Consider the following 15,260-nt stretch of genomic DNA (forward strand, 5'->3'; position numbering starts at 1 on the left):
TAGGGACAAACAGCTAAGTCTATGACTAATGGTCATGAATTATGAAACATGGTACATAATATAGCAAATTAAAGCAAATTAAGTATTAACATTTTGCATTTTAAGTGGGTTATTAGCAGAGCTCGGGATTTAAAGCATTTGCTTATTTTTATGGATTGACTTAAAATGTAGCATAGTGCTATGGAATTGTATTTCATGTTATAATACGTTTAATTATGAAGTTTTAAAGTGCTTTTTTTCTCTTGTTACAGCGATTTTTCAAAAAAATGCTTATTTCAAGTTGTTCTGATTATTTTTGCTTACCTATTTGACCAGAATTTCTACGTTTTTATAAAGCACTATTATAAATATTGTTTACATTTCATTTTTTAGAAAATCCATAAAATCCTTAAAGTCTCGAAAGTGAAGTCTAATTTATTTTAATATTTTATTATATAAAGATAAAGATTTATTTTTATTTTGTTTGAGTTTTTGGTTAGAATTTTTTAGTTTTTAGTTTTTTGATAAATATTTTTCCAAAAATTGAAGTTTTTTAAATGCTTATTTGAGTGCTTATAATGATGTTTTTAAGAGCATTTTTTAAGCGCTTATTTTAATGATTTTAAGTGCTATAAGTCCTGAGCCATGGTTATTAGTATTTGTTTATTTGTAAAGTGTTACAGTATTGGTTACAGAAAATAAAATACCTAATTAATTATATGATTAGATATAATCTTAGACCTGTATTTTATACTCGGTCAAAACAATCCCAATAACTTAGTTAAAAATCTATTCAGATTACATATAACGAGCATAAGAAGCAATAAATCTGCGGCATTTGATTTGTCACAGGCAATGGCGTTCAGGACCTAGTTGGTTAGTAACTATAGGTGGCAAGTTAGCTAGCTTTTTGATATTTTAATTTTAAAATTTTGCATTGTGATTTCATTCCACTTAAATAACAGTATAAATATCTGCTAAAACATAATCATATTAAAATAATGAAAAAAAATTATAATCTAATTCATCAAAATTTGTTTATATTAGATAGTACATAATATGAAAATAATCTATAGTGAAAAGGCCAGAATGTTTTGTGACAAACCACAAAACTCACAATTTTCATAAAAATTGTGGATTTTGACTTCTTCTATATTTTCATGAGTTAGTAATCTATTTTACTATTTATATGCCGGGTTGCATGAAAAATGTATTGATTTTATAGTTTAATAAAATTTAGTGGACCAATAAATTATGAACCACGTCTATGCTAATACGTTCAGTGTCTATTGCAGGGTGAGTCCATACAAATGGATCAATTTAAATTTGATTAATTTGGAATTATTGATAAAACAGTAACTTATACTTTTGACAGTAAAAAAATCAACTGACACAGAAATGAATATTTTTTATGAAATCTTCATTGTAAAAATTACATTCTGCTTTTTAACATATTATCATAATCTGTATACTCCTATACTTTACCACAATATTGTTATTAAAAATCAAGTATTAGACTGTTACCATTTTTATTACTTATAACAAGTAGACTAATCATTGATTTCTATAAAGATTGATATGTTTATTGTAAAAAAAAATTAGGATGATTCTATGACATAAAGATTATTTTGTGGATGTACTAAGCGTGGAACGTATACATATCAAAATATGGAATTAAATAATCTAGGAAAAAATACTATTATAGGTAAGCAATTCTGTTTTATAATTTCAATTATAAATTTTATTTTAAATGAGCCAGCTTCATTGCCACTGATTATAAATATTATATTTATAACAAAATAAATAAAGTTACAAATACATAAAAACATTTTCATTCACAGCTACATAATACAAGTACCAACTAAATAAATATTGATAAAAGAATCAATCGATGCTATTCCTACATTTATCATAAATTTTAATTAATTTAGGTTATTACGTATGACAATATACATGAATACATAGTTTCAAAACATTGTGTTTACATGAAAAACTTATTTGAAATTCATAATTACACAATTTTATTATATGATTATTATATTGATAAATATATCAAATATGTATATTATGTTGGTGGAAAATAATATTTGAATTGTTTATAAGTCACAAATATAAATATTATATTTAAAAAAAAAAAAAATGTTAATCAATTATTAAGAATGATAGTTATAAATATTATTGCTTAAATTATGTCCCCAATTTTTAAAAGGAAATGTCTGAGGTCAGTCAGAACAACACTTATTTTTTTTGTTTAATAAAATTAAATATATAATGAATACAATGCTATTCAAGTGCTTATGCAATTACACACTAAATGATGAATTAAATTTTCTAATATTCAATTATTGAAAATGTATCGTACAAATATCAAACATTTATTCTGGATTACATAGAAATTTGATAAATCAAATAGTTTAATCACTGGTCAATATTTAGAGTTTAAAAACCATAAAGGACTTGTTAATTTTTTTAAAATAATTATTTATGCAAAACATTAATATTATATAATATATATTATGATCACAATATTATAATAGTTTTCTAATAGGATATTACAACAGTAAAAATTGATATTGAATCGTTAATCATTATTAAAATAATATTAAAAGATAAAAAAAATTAAAACTGTGATGTAAGATAATGTAGTCTTTCATAGTTTATTAGATAATATTAAATTACTTATTGTTTGAGCTTCAGTAATCATTCATTTGTATAAGTTTTTAAATTTGAATTTATAGAGGTTTGTTACGCTTAATGATTTATGAATAACCACATGCATAAAAAATGTATCCCGTTAAAAATATTTGTGCGTCTAAGATTGTGCGATATTAGATTTTCAAATAATTAAGATTAACGATTCATTACAATTTAGAAAAAAAAAAATTAAAATAAGTACAAAAAATCGGTAACTAAAAAAAATAATAAAATTTAGAAATAAAAAATTTAAAATATATATTTAAAAAGTAAACAAATAATAAATATTTGAAATCAAAATTAAAAAAAAAAAATAATAAGGACGGCAATATCTTTGGCCATTAAAACAAAACAAAAGATTTATTTAAACATTATTTCAATGGAAACAAAACATCAAATAATTATTTTTTTTAAAAGAATATATTTGGGTATTTTTTTTTCAGTAATACTATTTTATAATTAGGGACAAATAATAGGAAACTGATTCAACTAGACAACCGCAAATGCAGATCTGCCGAGTCATCTATTTCACTTTCAGTTGTATCTACTGATGCTGACCTCTCAGTCTTGCCGATAGTGTTGCCATTGTTCACCCAACGTTGTTTCCATGCTTCGAGTCGCATTACCTAAGTACATGACATTGTTAATTGATATATTAATATATGTTTAATAATCCATTTATATTTTATTAAATGATTTGTCTAAAATGAGCCACTTTATAATGGTTCAAGATTTTTAATTAAAGTTTTGATTTCAAATACAACTGTAAAATGACGTAATAGATTTAAATATAAAAAGTTACAACATTACAAAGTTATTATAGTTCTTGAAAAATAAAATATTTGGTATTATAAGTGGTTCATTAAAAATTAAATACCTAACTTAATATACCTTTAAAATATATATATATATATTACATATACATACCCATTTAATTTAAGAATAGAAGCAAATTAATGAGTGAGATAGTTAAAGAATAAATAAAAACGTGCAAACTCACTGTGTCAGCCTAACCATTTCCATGGTTCAACGTCTGGTGTGGTTGGTGAGAGCAGCTAGAAACCATTTTTTTTTTTTTGTTTTTGGTTAATATAAGCGTGCTGTATAGTAGTGTTATTAATAAAACAAGCAATGACAATAAAATAATATCATACCTATAATATTATGCAATAATTTTATTAATTTAAATTAAATTGGTTTTATTTCCTGTATTATATAATTTAAATGTATTTTTGAATATAAATATACTTAATAGGCACTACTTTAACAAAAATAATACTGTGTTGTGATGGCTTTCTTTTAAGACATTTAAAATGATTCATCTTTGTTAAATAAAGTTATTTTACAAATGATTGATGAAAAACAGAACTTTTTAGTTTTAAAATACTCTTGAATTTCTTATTGTTACTTTTGATATTTTAATTTCAAACAAAGATAGGGAAGTGCTTTAAAACTTCTTATCATTTATTAAATAATATAGTTCTGAACTCACAAAATTTCAGAACTTATTAAAAATATGTTTATTGTATATTGAATGCTAGTCACAAACACCCCAAGGTTTAGCTAAAAACAAACACCCCAAGGTTTAGCTAAAAACAACATGTTATTGCAAAATATTTAATTTAATTATATTTATATTAATTTGGTACTATATAAGAATATTATATTTAAAAAATGTTCAACATAAGGATATTATAATTATTATTCTAGCAATTCCGGGATGACTTAAAATTTATGAAACAACATTCACCTACATAACATTAATGAAAACATTGAACAAACGGTTTGACAGCTGGCCAAGGAAAATGGGCATGGAGGGCACCATATATAAATATTGAAATGCTAGTACTGTATATTTCGATATATCATAGTCATTTATTTCTGACCACTTGCATGTAGTAGTACAACCAGGGGGGTGGTCTCCAGGTCGAGTCCCTCCGTCTTTTGAGGTGTACAATAGTATTGTTAGTAAAAACATATACTTATTGTTTATACAAATAAAGATAGTTTATTTTGTTGGACCCCCCTATGAAAAATTTCTGGTTGCACCACTGTTTTTATGACACAAGATTATAAATTGTACTATCATATTTGATCTTGTATTTATAATCAATAAGCAAATATTTTATTTCAACTGATGAAAATTATCTAAATTAATTAAATCACTCCCACCATACAACTTAATATTTAGATCAGTGGCAGAGCAACACACAACAATTTCTGTATTAATTAAATAATATTAAAATTATAAAAGGCCAATAAATTATAACATAATATGATATTCACAATTTTAAATTTTGAAATAGGTCAATTTACACTAGTATATTTATAATTATGAAACTATATTAATGACTGTTAATTTTCTATGTTGTCCATCCACCAAACAGAAAATGTAATGATATTTTTTAAATATAATAGTTGTAAGTATTGTTAGTAAATATTAAATATATAAACACCAGTAGATTAATGTACCTACTATTTTATACATTTATAGCATGTTAAAGAAGCACTTGAGTTTTGTTAAAAATAGTGTTTTAAATTAATTTCCTCAGATATGATAATTTACCTCTGCTTTAAGATCAGCAACCTTATCTTGAAGCTCTTTGACTTTATCACTGTCATCTAATGAGTTATTTCGAAGTTCACCTTCAGTTACCATTTCTTCATTCTAAAATATGAAAATAATAGTTTATTAATGTATATTGTATATAATGTTTTAAACTTTAAAGCTATTCTATATCAATCAAATATTTTTGAACTAACTTTAACTTCTAATCTTGATATCTTTTGGTTTAATTCTGCCACGATTTGAGCATGCTCAGCTTCTCGAATCCTTGAAGAAATCATGTCATGTTTCATCTATAAAAAGTTTATTAAATTGATGAACTTACAGAATGAATAAAAATTATTTTTATGTATAACATACTTTAGATTCTAAGTCAGTATACTTATTCTGTTGTTCCCTGAGTTTTGCTACTATGTCTCTTTGTTTAGTTTCAGCCAATTCTAACTGTTCACGTATAGCTTTATTGTCATCGTCTTGCCTTCTTAATTGATTTCCACTGACTTGGACTTGAGTCTCCAGTTCCATCACCTTAATAATAATTGTAATTTGTTAATTATAATAAGTTATCCCGTCTTATTTATACAGCCAACCCTAAATAAATTTAAGTTGGTGAGGTATGGAAAAATTTTGAATTACCGAGTGGTTTGAAATATTAAGAAGGAAAATGGTAAATTATTAGCAGATTATATGTAATACATTTTAGTGAATACACTTTGAATTGCCGAGTGTTGAATTTAAAATTGTTGTCTGTTGATGGCTAGCTTCCTAAAATTTTACTACAAATTACCAAGAATTACAAAAAGTAATGACCGAAGGTTTAAATTATCAAGATTCAACTGTATGTTATGAAATAAGAATTTGAAATTATTATATTCATATAATTTTGTCAACAATAATATTTGTAATAGAAATAAAACCGATCGACTGTAAAACAATAATATTTATAATCAAATTTTATAATGAAACAATTACGCACTTTTAATCTTAGTTCTTTCAGTTCCGCTAAAGTTTCCATTTCTCGAAGTTTAGAAGTCATGAGTTCTTCTTCAAGTCGCTGAGTTTCTGCATTGTTCCAGTTTAATAGGTTACCAATTTTTTTGGGCGTTGAATCTGGAGCAGGTGGTGGGTCTATCCTTTTTTTATCTTGTAAATGCCTTTGCCATTGTGAGTTGATTTCATTAACTCGTTGTCTGAGATCTTTTAAAGATAGGTTGGCTTCTGCTTCCCTCAATTTTACAGCAATCAATTCTTCTTGAAGATGTGCAACAGAATTGTCGACAACCGATTCTCGAAGAGTTTTCTTATCCTATAAAATATTCATATGAAATTTGTCGAGTTTCACACACTAAATTATTTTTTGTATACTCACATGTTCTAGCTCTCCAATTTTATCTTTAAGATCACGTATTGCAGCCTCATTTTCAGCATCTCTTAATCTAACTTTGACCAATTCCTCTTGAAGATCACTAATCATTTCTTCTTTAAGTGATAATTGTTCTTGTTTTATTGAAAGCTCATCCAAAGATGATTGACAAGAGTTGTGCTGAAAAATAATTGATTTAATTAACAATTGACTTTTTAAAAATGTCTATTAAATATCATCTTACGTTTTCTGTAATCAAAAAAGACATTTGTTTAATTTCGTCCAAAGCATTTTCTAGAGCGTGAGTTGTCTCTAAATGTGTATGTCTTAGAGCTGTTAATTCCCGTTGTACAATAAATGTTGTTTCTTCTTCTTCAGCACGGGATACTTGACCCCTTACTAACAAACCGGCAAGTTCACTAGATTCAGCTTCAAGAAGTTCAACTTTCTGTCTTAGCAAGCGATTTTCAGTTCGAAGTTTCTATTATAGAAACATATTAAGTAAATAATATGCATAAATTAATAAATAGTTATTTAAATAGGTTAAAAAATATATGCAAGCGATAGAGCAAGGTAGTATAAAAATTACTAAAATTAAAAACAATAAAACACATTTTATATTTAGATGATAAATTAAGTTACATTTTTAAAGTATACATTTTTGAAATCACTGGGATATATTGAATAAATTAATGATTTTTCTTCTAAGATTTTACAATTTTAATAGTACATTGGTAAGCTAGCGTGCGCAAACTTTACAAGGCATGTGAAGTCTTAACAAAATTCTACATATTAATCTGGGCACCTTGAGTTCAACCATTTCTTCTTGTTCTTTACTTTTATAAGCTGTATATTCTTTTTCTAATTTTTTCATGCGTTTAACATTATATTTAATGATAAAAGCTTGTGCCATCAGACCATCAGCATCAGAATTAGCACGGGAAGGTAATTCTTTCTGGAAAAACTAAAAAAAAAAATATATATATATATATATATATTAAATACAATTTATTATAATTATAACAAATTATGCAGTATAAATTACTCACTCTAAGCATTCCTTCCATATCTAAACACAAGAGATCATCTTTACCTAATTGAAGCAATGCTAAGGCCACTTTAAATATTATTTCTATTCCTTCGGATAGAAAAACATCAATAATCCTAGAAAAGATATCTTTATAAGCCAAATGTACAATATTGTACATCTATAACATAGTGTGTAAATGTATTCAACAAATTACATACCTGCAAGCAGTAGGTAATGCAAGTGCAGTGGTGAACAATGTCAGGAACCAACTACTTGCGTACATACTAGTATGGAAGCTTTGAGATTGGAAATGTACAAACAGTTCTGGAATGTGATCCTATACAAAATTAAAATTATATTAAGTAATTTAAAAGCACAAATACTAACAATATACACACTTATTAATGTATATATTTATTTATATTTGTATAATTTATTAAAAAAATGTATCATACCTGGACCAAATTTTCTAACTGATACATGCACAGACCAAGCTCAGCCATGGTTGGCTTGAACATGTCTCGCATTTTATAATCTTGCATTATCTTTACAAAAACAGCAAATGCTTCTTCTTCAGGCATTTGCATTAGTAATAACCCGACTATAAATCCTGAACCTTGGCAGTAGCCCACCTCACGATCATGTAATGAATAAGCTTTCATGACGTTGAACAGGCTTTCTTGTCCAAGCCCATCTTTTTCTTTAAAGAAATCGTGTTCAGGATAGGTACGTGCAATGTCCCTCCTGATGACCTAGGATATAATATTATGTTTAGTCAATTGTTTTAACTTTAATAAATAAAATAAATGTGTAATTTAAATTAACTATATTATTACTTTTTCACATGCTGATGTGGCTTTGATGTATTCTGGATATTGTTTTCTGATTGGCGAATCATTAGCGCCACATAACAATTGCCACACGATTCCTCGAAAATGGTGTGGCACTCCTTTTCTAACTAATTCTTTGAGGTATGCATTTTTTTTCTTGTTGTAATTCTCCCAATCATTAACAACTTGCCCCCAAAGGCCCCATACATCTTCCTCGCCATCTTGACTTGAGCCTGTACCTAAATATCAAAAATATTATCAAACTATGTAAATTATGATTAAAAACAGACCTCGAATGCCTCGGGAGTGAACACGAATGTATATAGAAATACTATTTCTAAAAAACTTTTTTCGACTGAAAAACTTCGATCGTTCGCGAGGAGCCATATATTATATTGGTTTTTACATTGATTTTTCGAGTCGAACAGTTGACAAACTACTAACGACTGATATATATTGTACGTTAAAACTTGTTTTTACTAATCAGATTACATTAAAATAATAACAATAATAATAATGATAATATGCGATAGATGAAAATTAATGTCAGCATTGAAAATAATAGATTATAATATAGACAATAATTGGTTTTATGGATTGAATGAAAAATAGAGATAAATTTAATTACGAGAATAACAATAATTAAATTATTAATATTAATTAATATAAATATAATTTAGACAACATTAATTAACTTTATAAAATGTTATCTATTAGTTAAATATAAAACTACTTGTTTTAAATAACATTTTTGTTTAAGTTAGTAGTTTCACAACAGAAGAACTAAACGTAAAAAGTCATATTAAAAAAACCAAAATATTGTTGAAGAAACAAAAATTTTTACCAGACTCATTTTACGAAGCAAACATTCTACAATTCACCAAATGTATTGTATAGTAGATAAAATATCTTTTTTTTAGAAGAAAAACAAAATTGCATTGATATCTTCTTAAATGTTTTCCAAGCATTCAACGTTTTTGGTATGCAGGTCTTCTGTTCAACTTGAAACTTATTTTAATATCTAGTTATTACTATACCTATTTGAAATTTAATAAAACGTAAAATAACCATATTTTTTATGATAATTTATCAACAAATCAAGAACGTATTATTAATAATACACATATAATGTAATGTAGGATACTCTGGTACCCTTCCTTAGAAATGGGAGATCCATCTTTGCTTAAAATTAATTTAATTTTGTATACAATAATCTATAATTTAATTAAAATTTAACAATTTATTGGAATTCTCATAATCAGCTGAACAAATTCTCCTTTTTTTATTCTATACCCACAGACTAAATTTAAATTAAACACTATTTCTTGGTTATGTAACTAGGAGATGGACACTTTACTAAGAAGGATATTATTATAGAGGTGTAATATTATTTTTTTATTGGGATAGGTCAGGCATGAAGTCAGCGTGACATGCGGTCGTTTTTCAAGTAACAGGGGGTTCAACTAATTTAAAAAATGTTATATACAATTATTGTTATTTTTGTATAGGCAAATTCTATATAATATAATCTAGTTACATTAATGATACATTTTGAAAACGTATTCTTACAATAATTTGTCTTAGGAACTATATACGAGTTTTTAATTGTTAATTTTTACACACCAGTCAAAAATAAATAAGAGTCGATCGCATTTTTTTATCTGACACGTAGATATAAAATATAAATATTCGCCATCCCTATGGAGAAGGTATAAACTTAAAAGCTATAACAATTAATTTATCAATATTATCGTGGCTACAATACGTTAGGACATTAATATTGTATAGGTACCTTTTTTATATTAATTACATTTATACATTATACATAAGTTTATAAGTTGGAAGTCATAGTACATTATATACAAGTAACCAGTCTAAAGAACCGTAAGTACATCATCATGCTGATATTTTACAATGTAAGTCTATGAAACTGGACAAAACGATAATTTTAGTGGACTTGGACTGCGAGAAAGTGCAATATCACAGACAATATCGAAAATTCATCTATAGTTGCAAACATTTTTTTATTATAATTATATAGTATTGATTTCTATACAACATATTTTATGTGACACATTTTAATATGAAATAAATATCATTAATACGTTATAGTACAATATATATTATAGTACAATATATTAAGGGATATCGACTGGTCAAACATTGTGTGGATTTTGAACGTACAGTGTTTGTATAAGGAACAACTGATAAATAATCGTAATAGGTACGTTTCAATTAAAAAATATATTATAATTTATATTAATTATTTAATTTTTACAGTATATTTTAAATACATAATGTACGAAATAAAAATCATTGATGGTATATTTGTGTACATATAATTATTAATTGAATTGGATTGATTATATCGTGACGAATTAATCGGAGTAAATTAATTAGGCATCCAATTACTGAATTATAATTTGTTTACAGTCATTGTCATTATTATATTTAAGCCAAAATTATCAGTGAAGGATAGATCACTATACACCTACGTTTTATATATTCAGCAAGTATTATATAAAATTTACATAAGTATATAATATTTTTTGTTTAATACATAATGAGTGATTTCTAGAAGAACTGTATATAATATTATAATTATTATTTATTAGGTTTAGGTATAATGATGTTATCATATAATATATTAATTTATTATATTATATTTAAGGTAATTACCATAGGCGTGGCCAGAGGGCGTGCACCCCTAAACGAACAGACAATTTAGTGTGGAGTTAAAACGTTGTATGATGTTGTGATGTAATATTATGAATAGTAAAATATTAAAGTACATAGTATTAATTTTTTATTTTATTTTTTTTAGAGGGGAGGGACAAAAATATTTGCACCCCCTGAACATGAAGGCTGGCTCCACCTATGGTAATTACAATCTAATAATACACCTACCCATTGTATAGAATATTCGAAATTGTTGTCAAATTATGGGTATTTTAATATTCTGAAATTGAATAGATGAATTATACATTCATAATAGAAAGTATAATTTTTATTTTTATAAAAGAAAATTTAAAAAACCACATAATATGAATCACGGTTTTTAAACATTCATTTTCCACATAATATATAGATAACATATAAAATATGTCACTAGCGATAGCATTATGAATTATCAAAATACAGTATAAATTAATTATATTAACAAATGAGCAACTTAATAACTGAAAATAAACTGCATCATATAATCTATCTGTTAACAGATTCAAAAAAAAAAAAAAATATTTTTTTTATGACAGACTAGCATTGTATATTGAAGTGCAATAGCCTTTGTTGACTATTATATTTAATACAGCTTATTTTATTTTCACTATTATTTTTGTCAATACTATTACCTTATTTTGATAATAAAATACATTTTTTTATGTTTGTTGATTAGTCAAATTAATTGTAAACTGTTTTAAGGTTAATGTTTAAATATATTTTTTTTAAATAAACACATTTGTGTAAATACACCCAGGTAAATACATTTAATTTTAAAATAAGTGCCACCTACCTAGATATTAATATAATGTGCATGCAATACTTCATTATTAAAACTAATAAGATGAATCTTCAAATAGTATTTTATGATGTATTTCCAAATATAATTGATCATAAAAGTATGGGGTTCCCAGATTTATTTTTTTAAATACGGCACATGCTCAATCAAATTATATTTATCTATATATTACATAGATGTTAGATTAAGGGGCGTGAGTGTATTCCCTTAAAGTTAAAAAGTTATTACGATCATATAAAAGTTTACTTTTTACTTCTTTAATAGTTACCAGGTTTGTTTGTACCTGAAAAAAATATTGAAATATATAGAATTTAAGACCTAAATGTTAACAATTACTATGTGATAAAATTACATTTGGTTTCGATATGGACGATATGCAACATATTTTCTTTTTCCTTATTATTACTTCTATCTCTAAAAGTGTTACCTATAGTAACTATAAATATAATTTAGTTTCCTTAACATAATTAAATACTTAAGAATGTAGTTCTTCAAAACACATAACCAAAATATTCTCAAATGTTAAATTATATATTTATATGTTGTCTAAAACTGTTATTATTTAATTATTAAATTGTTATTAAATTATGGTTATATGATGTGCGTGAAATAGTCAATTTTTCAAGTTTTGATTCTGATGCCCATTTCACAGTGACGCGTATGGTTAAAACGGATCGGAGAAACGAACGAACTATTATAGTTGTATCCTAATCTAACTTTGAATTCGTGTAAAATATAACGCATCGATACAATAATTCGTACTTACCAGACACGAGTGAGATTTGGGACGCATCAGAGCTTTTTCTAGAATGCGTGCTGTTGTTAGATATGGAATTGAGTGACTTTGAATCCGACTCGATGAGCCTAGATACGTAAAAAATTGTCATTCTACGCAATATACTTTTTAAACAACATTTATGACTTAAATACTTAACAGTAATTTTTTTTAATTTAAAATTTGTTCTTTCAAATGTTCGTAATATAAAATGACACGCTATTCTAAAATGTTCTGTGGGTTCGGTAATAACACACAACAATTTATAGTGATATAAATATATTAGGACAAATAAAACCTTATCGCGATATAAAATATTATCACCAGAGTTCGAAATATTGTAAATAATTATTACACGTAGTATACGTAAACTCACATATTTGATCATATAGACATTATAGACCATATTATTATAGTGATAGATATTAATATTTAGTTTTGAATCTACCTGCAGTATGTGGTTATAGGGTGATTTATGTAACACAGAACATTCATACTTAATTATTTATTATTATACAAGCATATACGCATTTATAGTTTAGATGAGCAAAGTAGTACCTAAAACACTATATTCCTGGGGTATTTCCTGTCATTTCAGATTTCTTATCTAAATTGTATAGGTACCTATAACTATAGTTTAAATGCTTATAACTTATAAGTATGTTAAATATTTGATATTTAAAAATGTATATATAATATAAATGCGTCGATATTCCGAAAATTGCTTTAGAGAATAATGAAATAGTATAGTTGCTAAGTACCATAAAAAAAATTAAACATCTTAAACAAAAATATAATTGGGTGATGAGTTTTTTGTACGTTACATATAATAATAATTCTGTATATAAATTATATTTTGTTATATTTTATTAAATAGCTAACAAATACAATTATATATGTCAATATATAATTGTGAGCTGAAAAGTATCAGAGAGACTCAGGTCACGATAGTTGATAAAATTCTAATATTATTATTCATTAACGGTATGATATATCATATATTGTGAATTATAGTTATTTTATTATTAAACAATTATAATTAATTCGTTGATAAAAAGGTGTTAGTGAAAATGCGTAAATAGACAATAACTTAAATCTGATACATTTTTAAATTTATAACTAAATAAATAAATTCAATAACCTAACTTACAACTATTGAAGTAGTACCTCATAAGTAGTATAAGAACTAAGAAGTAAAAATTTACCGATTGGCCTCCTCGAGTTTCGCTAACAGCGCCAGTTCTTCGGTAGTTAGTGCTGGTTTTTCACAAGGATCGTCGTCGTCTTCGTTGTTGTTGTTGTTGTTGTTGTTGTTATTGTTGTTGCTTAAGAATTCTGTGGCCGCCTGTGACGATACCAACATATCAGCCGAATTAACTGGGGGGCTCATCGCAGTCGTCCAGGCCGTGAGGCCAAGACTTCAGGATACCTTCGGATGATGCGATCAACCGGATTTCCGATGGCTAGATGAATGGAAGACATTATGATTACGATCGGTTGAAATCTAAAACGACAGAAGATCAATTGATTAATATACAATAGGTAGTAAAATTAGTACAAACACGCAAAATTGGTCAAACGACAAATTTGTGAATTGTGACCCTGGTTTAAAGTCACTATCGTCAGAAGGTGTGCTTTATGCGATTGGGCTCCTTAAAGACTAAAGTTAAATATTTATGCTCCCCCCAGTGTTAAAGGAGTCAAAATTGAGTAAATAATATAAGACCTAATTTAAATAATTTTTATAAATGTGTTACAACCACGTTTATACCTTTCTGGTTTGATTAAGTTAATCAATAATATTAGGTAGGTATAATGTACATAGTATATAGGTACTACAATCTTTTATTATTATTTTTTTTTTAATCATATTTAACCCACGGAAACATAGGTCATTGGGTAGTTATTTTTAGTAGGGTTTTCAACTGTGAGGAGTGAGGGGGTATGGTTGGTATAAGAACACGTATTTGTATGTGTGGCAAGGATTTGTTGCTAAAAATCCGAGTGGTCACCCATCCGGGAGCTATAGCAACACCGACTGGTATTTACAGTCACAGTGTTTACGCAGTTGAGCGTACGACCACGCCACATCAACCCATACTTCAATTTTTATAAACAATAATTGTTGTCAACCTTGAATGTACTACATAAATATTTTTGAAATAGAAAACTACTGTTACACACTTATGTCTTAAAGTTTTAATTGTTCCTATATACAGTTGTTAAAACAATGATTTATAAATAGTAAACGATCTTTTAACTGAAATATATTTAATCAATGATGATGGGGAATTGAGTCATCTTGGTTTTAAAAAATTTACTTGGCTCAAGTCGATACCCGTTAAATATCAGGTGTACGTAATTTGAATATGTATTGATAAGTTTCCTTAAATTTTTAAATTAAAAAAAAGAAGTTAATACCATAATTAAACAGTATAATATATATATATATATAGAGAGAGAAAATACTAATTTTAAGAAAAAAAAGCGGGTAAGTCGTGGATGT

General features: G+C 26.2%; 1 protein-coding gene across 5 annotated transcripts in view; it reads right to left on the minus strand.

Annotated features, from left to right (window-relative positions):
- Positions 1–1,998: 1,998 nt before the first annotated feature.
- Evi5 (ecotropic viral integration site 5) overlaps positions 1,999–15,260 on the minus strand; it is a 31,881-nt gene continuing 18,619 nt past the window's right edge. For 2 of the 5 annotated variants that reach the window (XM_089225396.1, XM_089225397.1), the window contains exons 2-16: positions 13,960–14,258; positions 12,746–12,843; positions 12,248–12,262; positions 8,469–8,701; positions 8,088–8,384; positions 7,851–7,969; positions 7,652–7,766; positions 7,408–7,566; positions 6,847–7,083; positions 6,609–6,782; positions 6,216–6,545; positions 5,600–5,767; positions 5,437–5,532; positions 5,240–5,341; positions 1,999–3,299 (exon numbers count right to left, since the gene is read on the minus strand). In XM_089225396.1, the coding sequence (XP_089081522.1) occupies positions 3,159–3,299; positions 5,240–5,341; positions 5,437–5,532; positions 5,600–5,767; positions 6,216–6,545; positions 6,609–6,782; positions 6,847–7,083; positions 7,408–7,566; positions 7,652–7,766; positions 7,851–7,969; positions 8,088–8,384; positions 8,469–8,701; positions 12,248–12,262; positions 12,746–12,843; positions 13,960–14,144 (2,469 nt within the window). In that variant the 5' untranslated portion in view covers positions 14,145–14,258 and the 3' untranslated portion in view covers positions 1,999–3,158. Of the gene's footprint in view, positions 3,300–3,673; positions 3,729–5,239; positions 5,342–5,436; positions 5,533–5,599; positions 5,768–6,215; positions 6,546–6,608; positions 6,783–6,846; positions 7,084–7,407; positions 7,567–7,651; positions 7,767–7,850; positions 7,970–8,087; positions 8,385–8,468; positions 8,702–8,752; positions 8,909–12,247; positions 12,263–12,745; positions 12,844–13,959; positions 14,259–15,260 lie in introns of those variants that run through there. The other 3 variants (XM_089225398.1, XM_015523721.2, XM_015523724.2) reach the window with 3 other exon arrangements.

The sequence above is a fragment of the Diuraphis noxia genome, unplaced genomic scaffold (genome assembly GCF_037042655.1).
Source record: "Diuraphis noxia isolate RWA-SAM2 unplaced genomic scaffold, SU_Dnox_SAM2 contig0004, whole genome shotgun sequence".
NCBI classification, from domain to species: Eukaryota; Metazoa; Arthropoda; class Insecta; order Hemiptera; family Aphididae; genus Diuraphis; species Diuraphis noxia.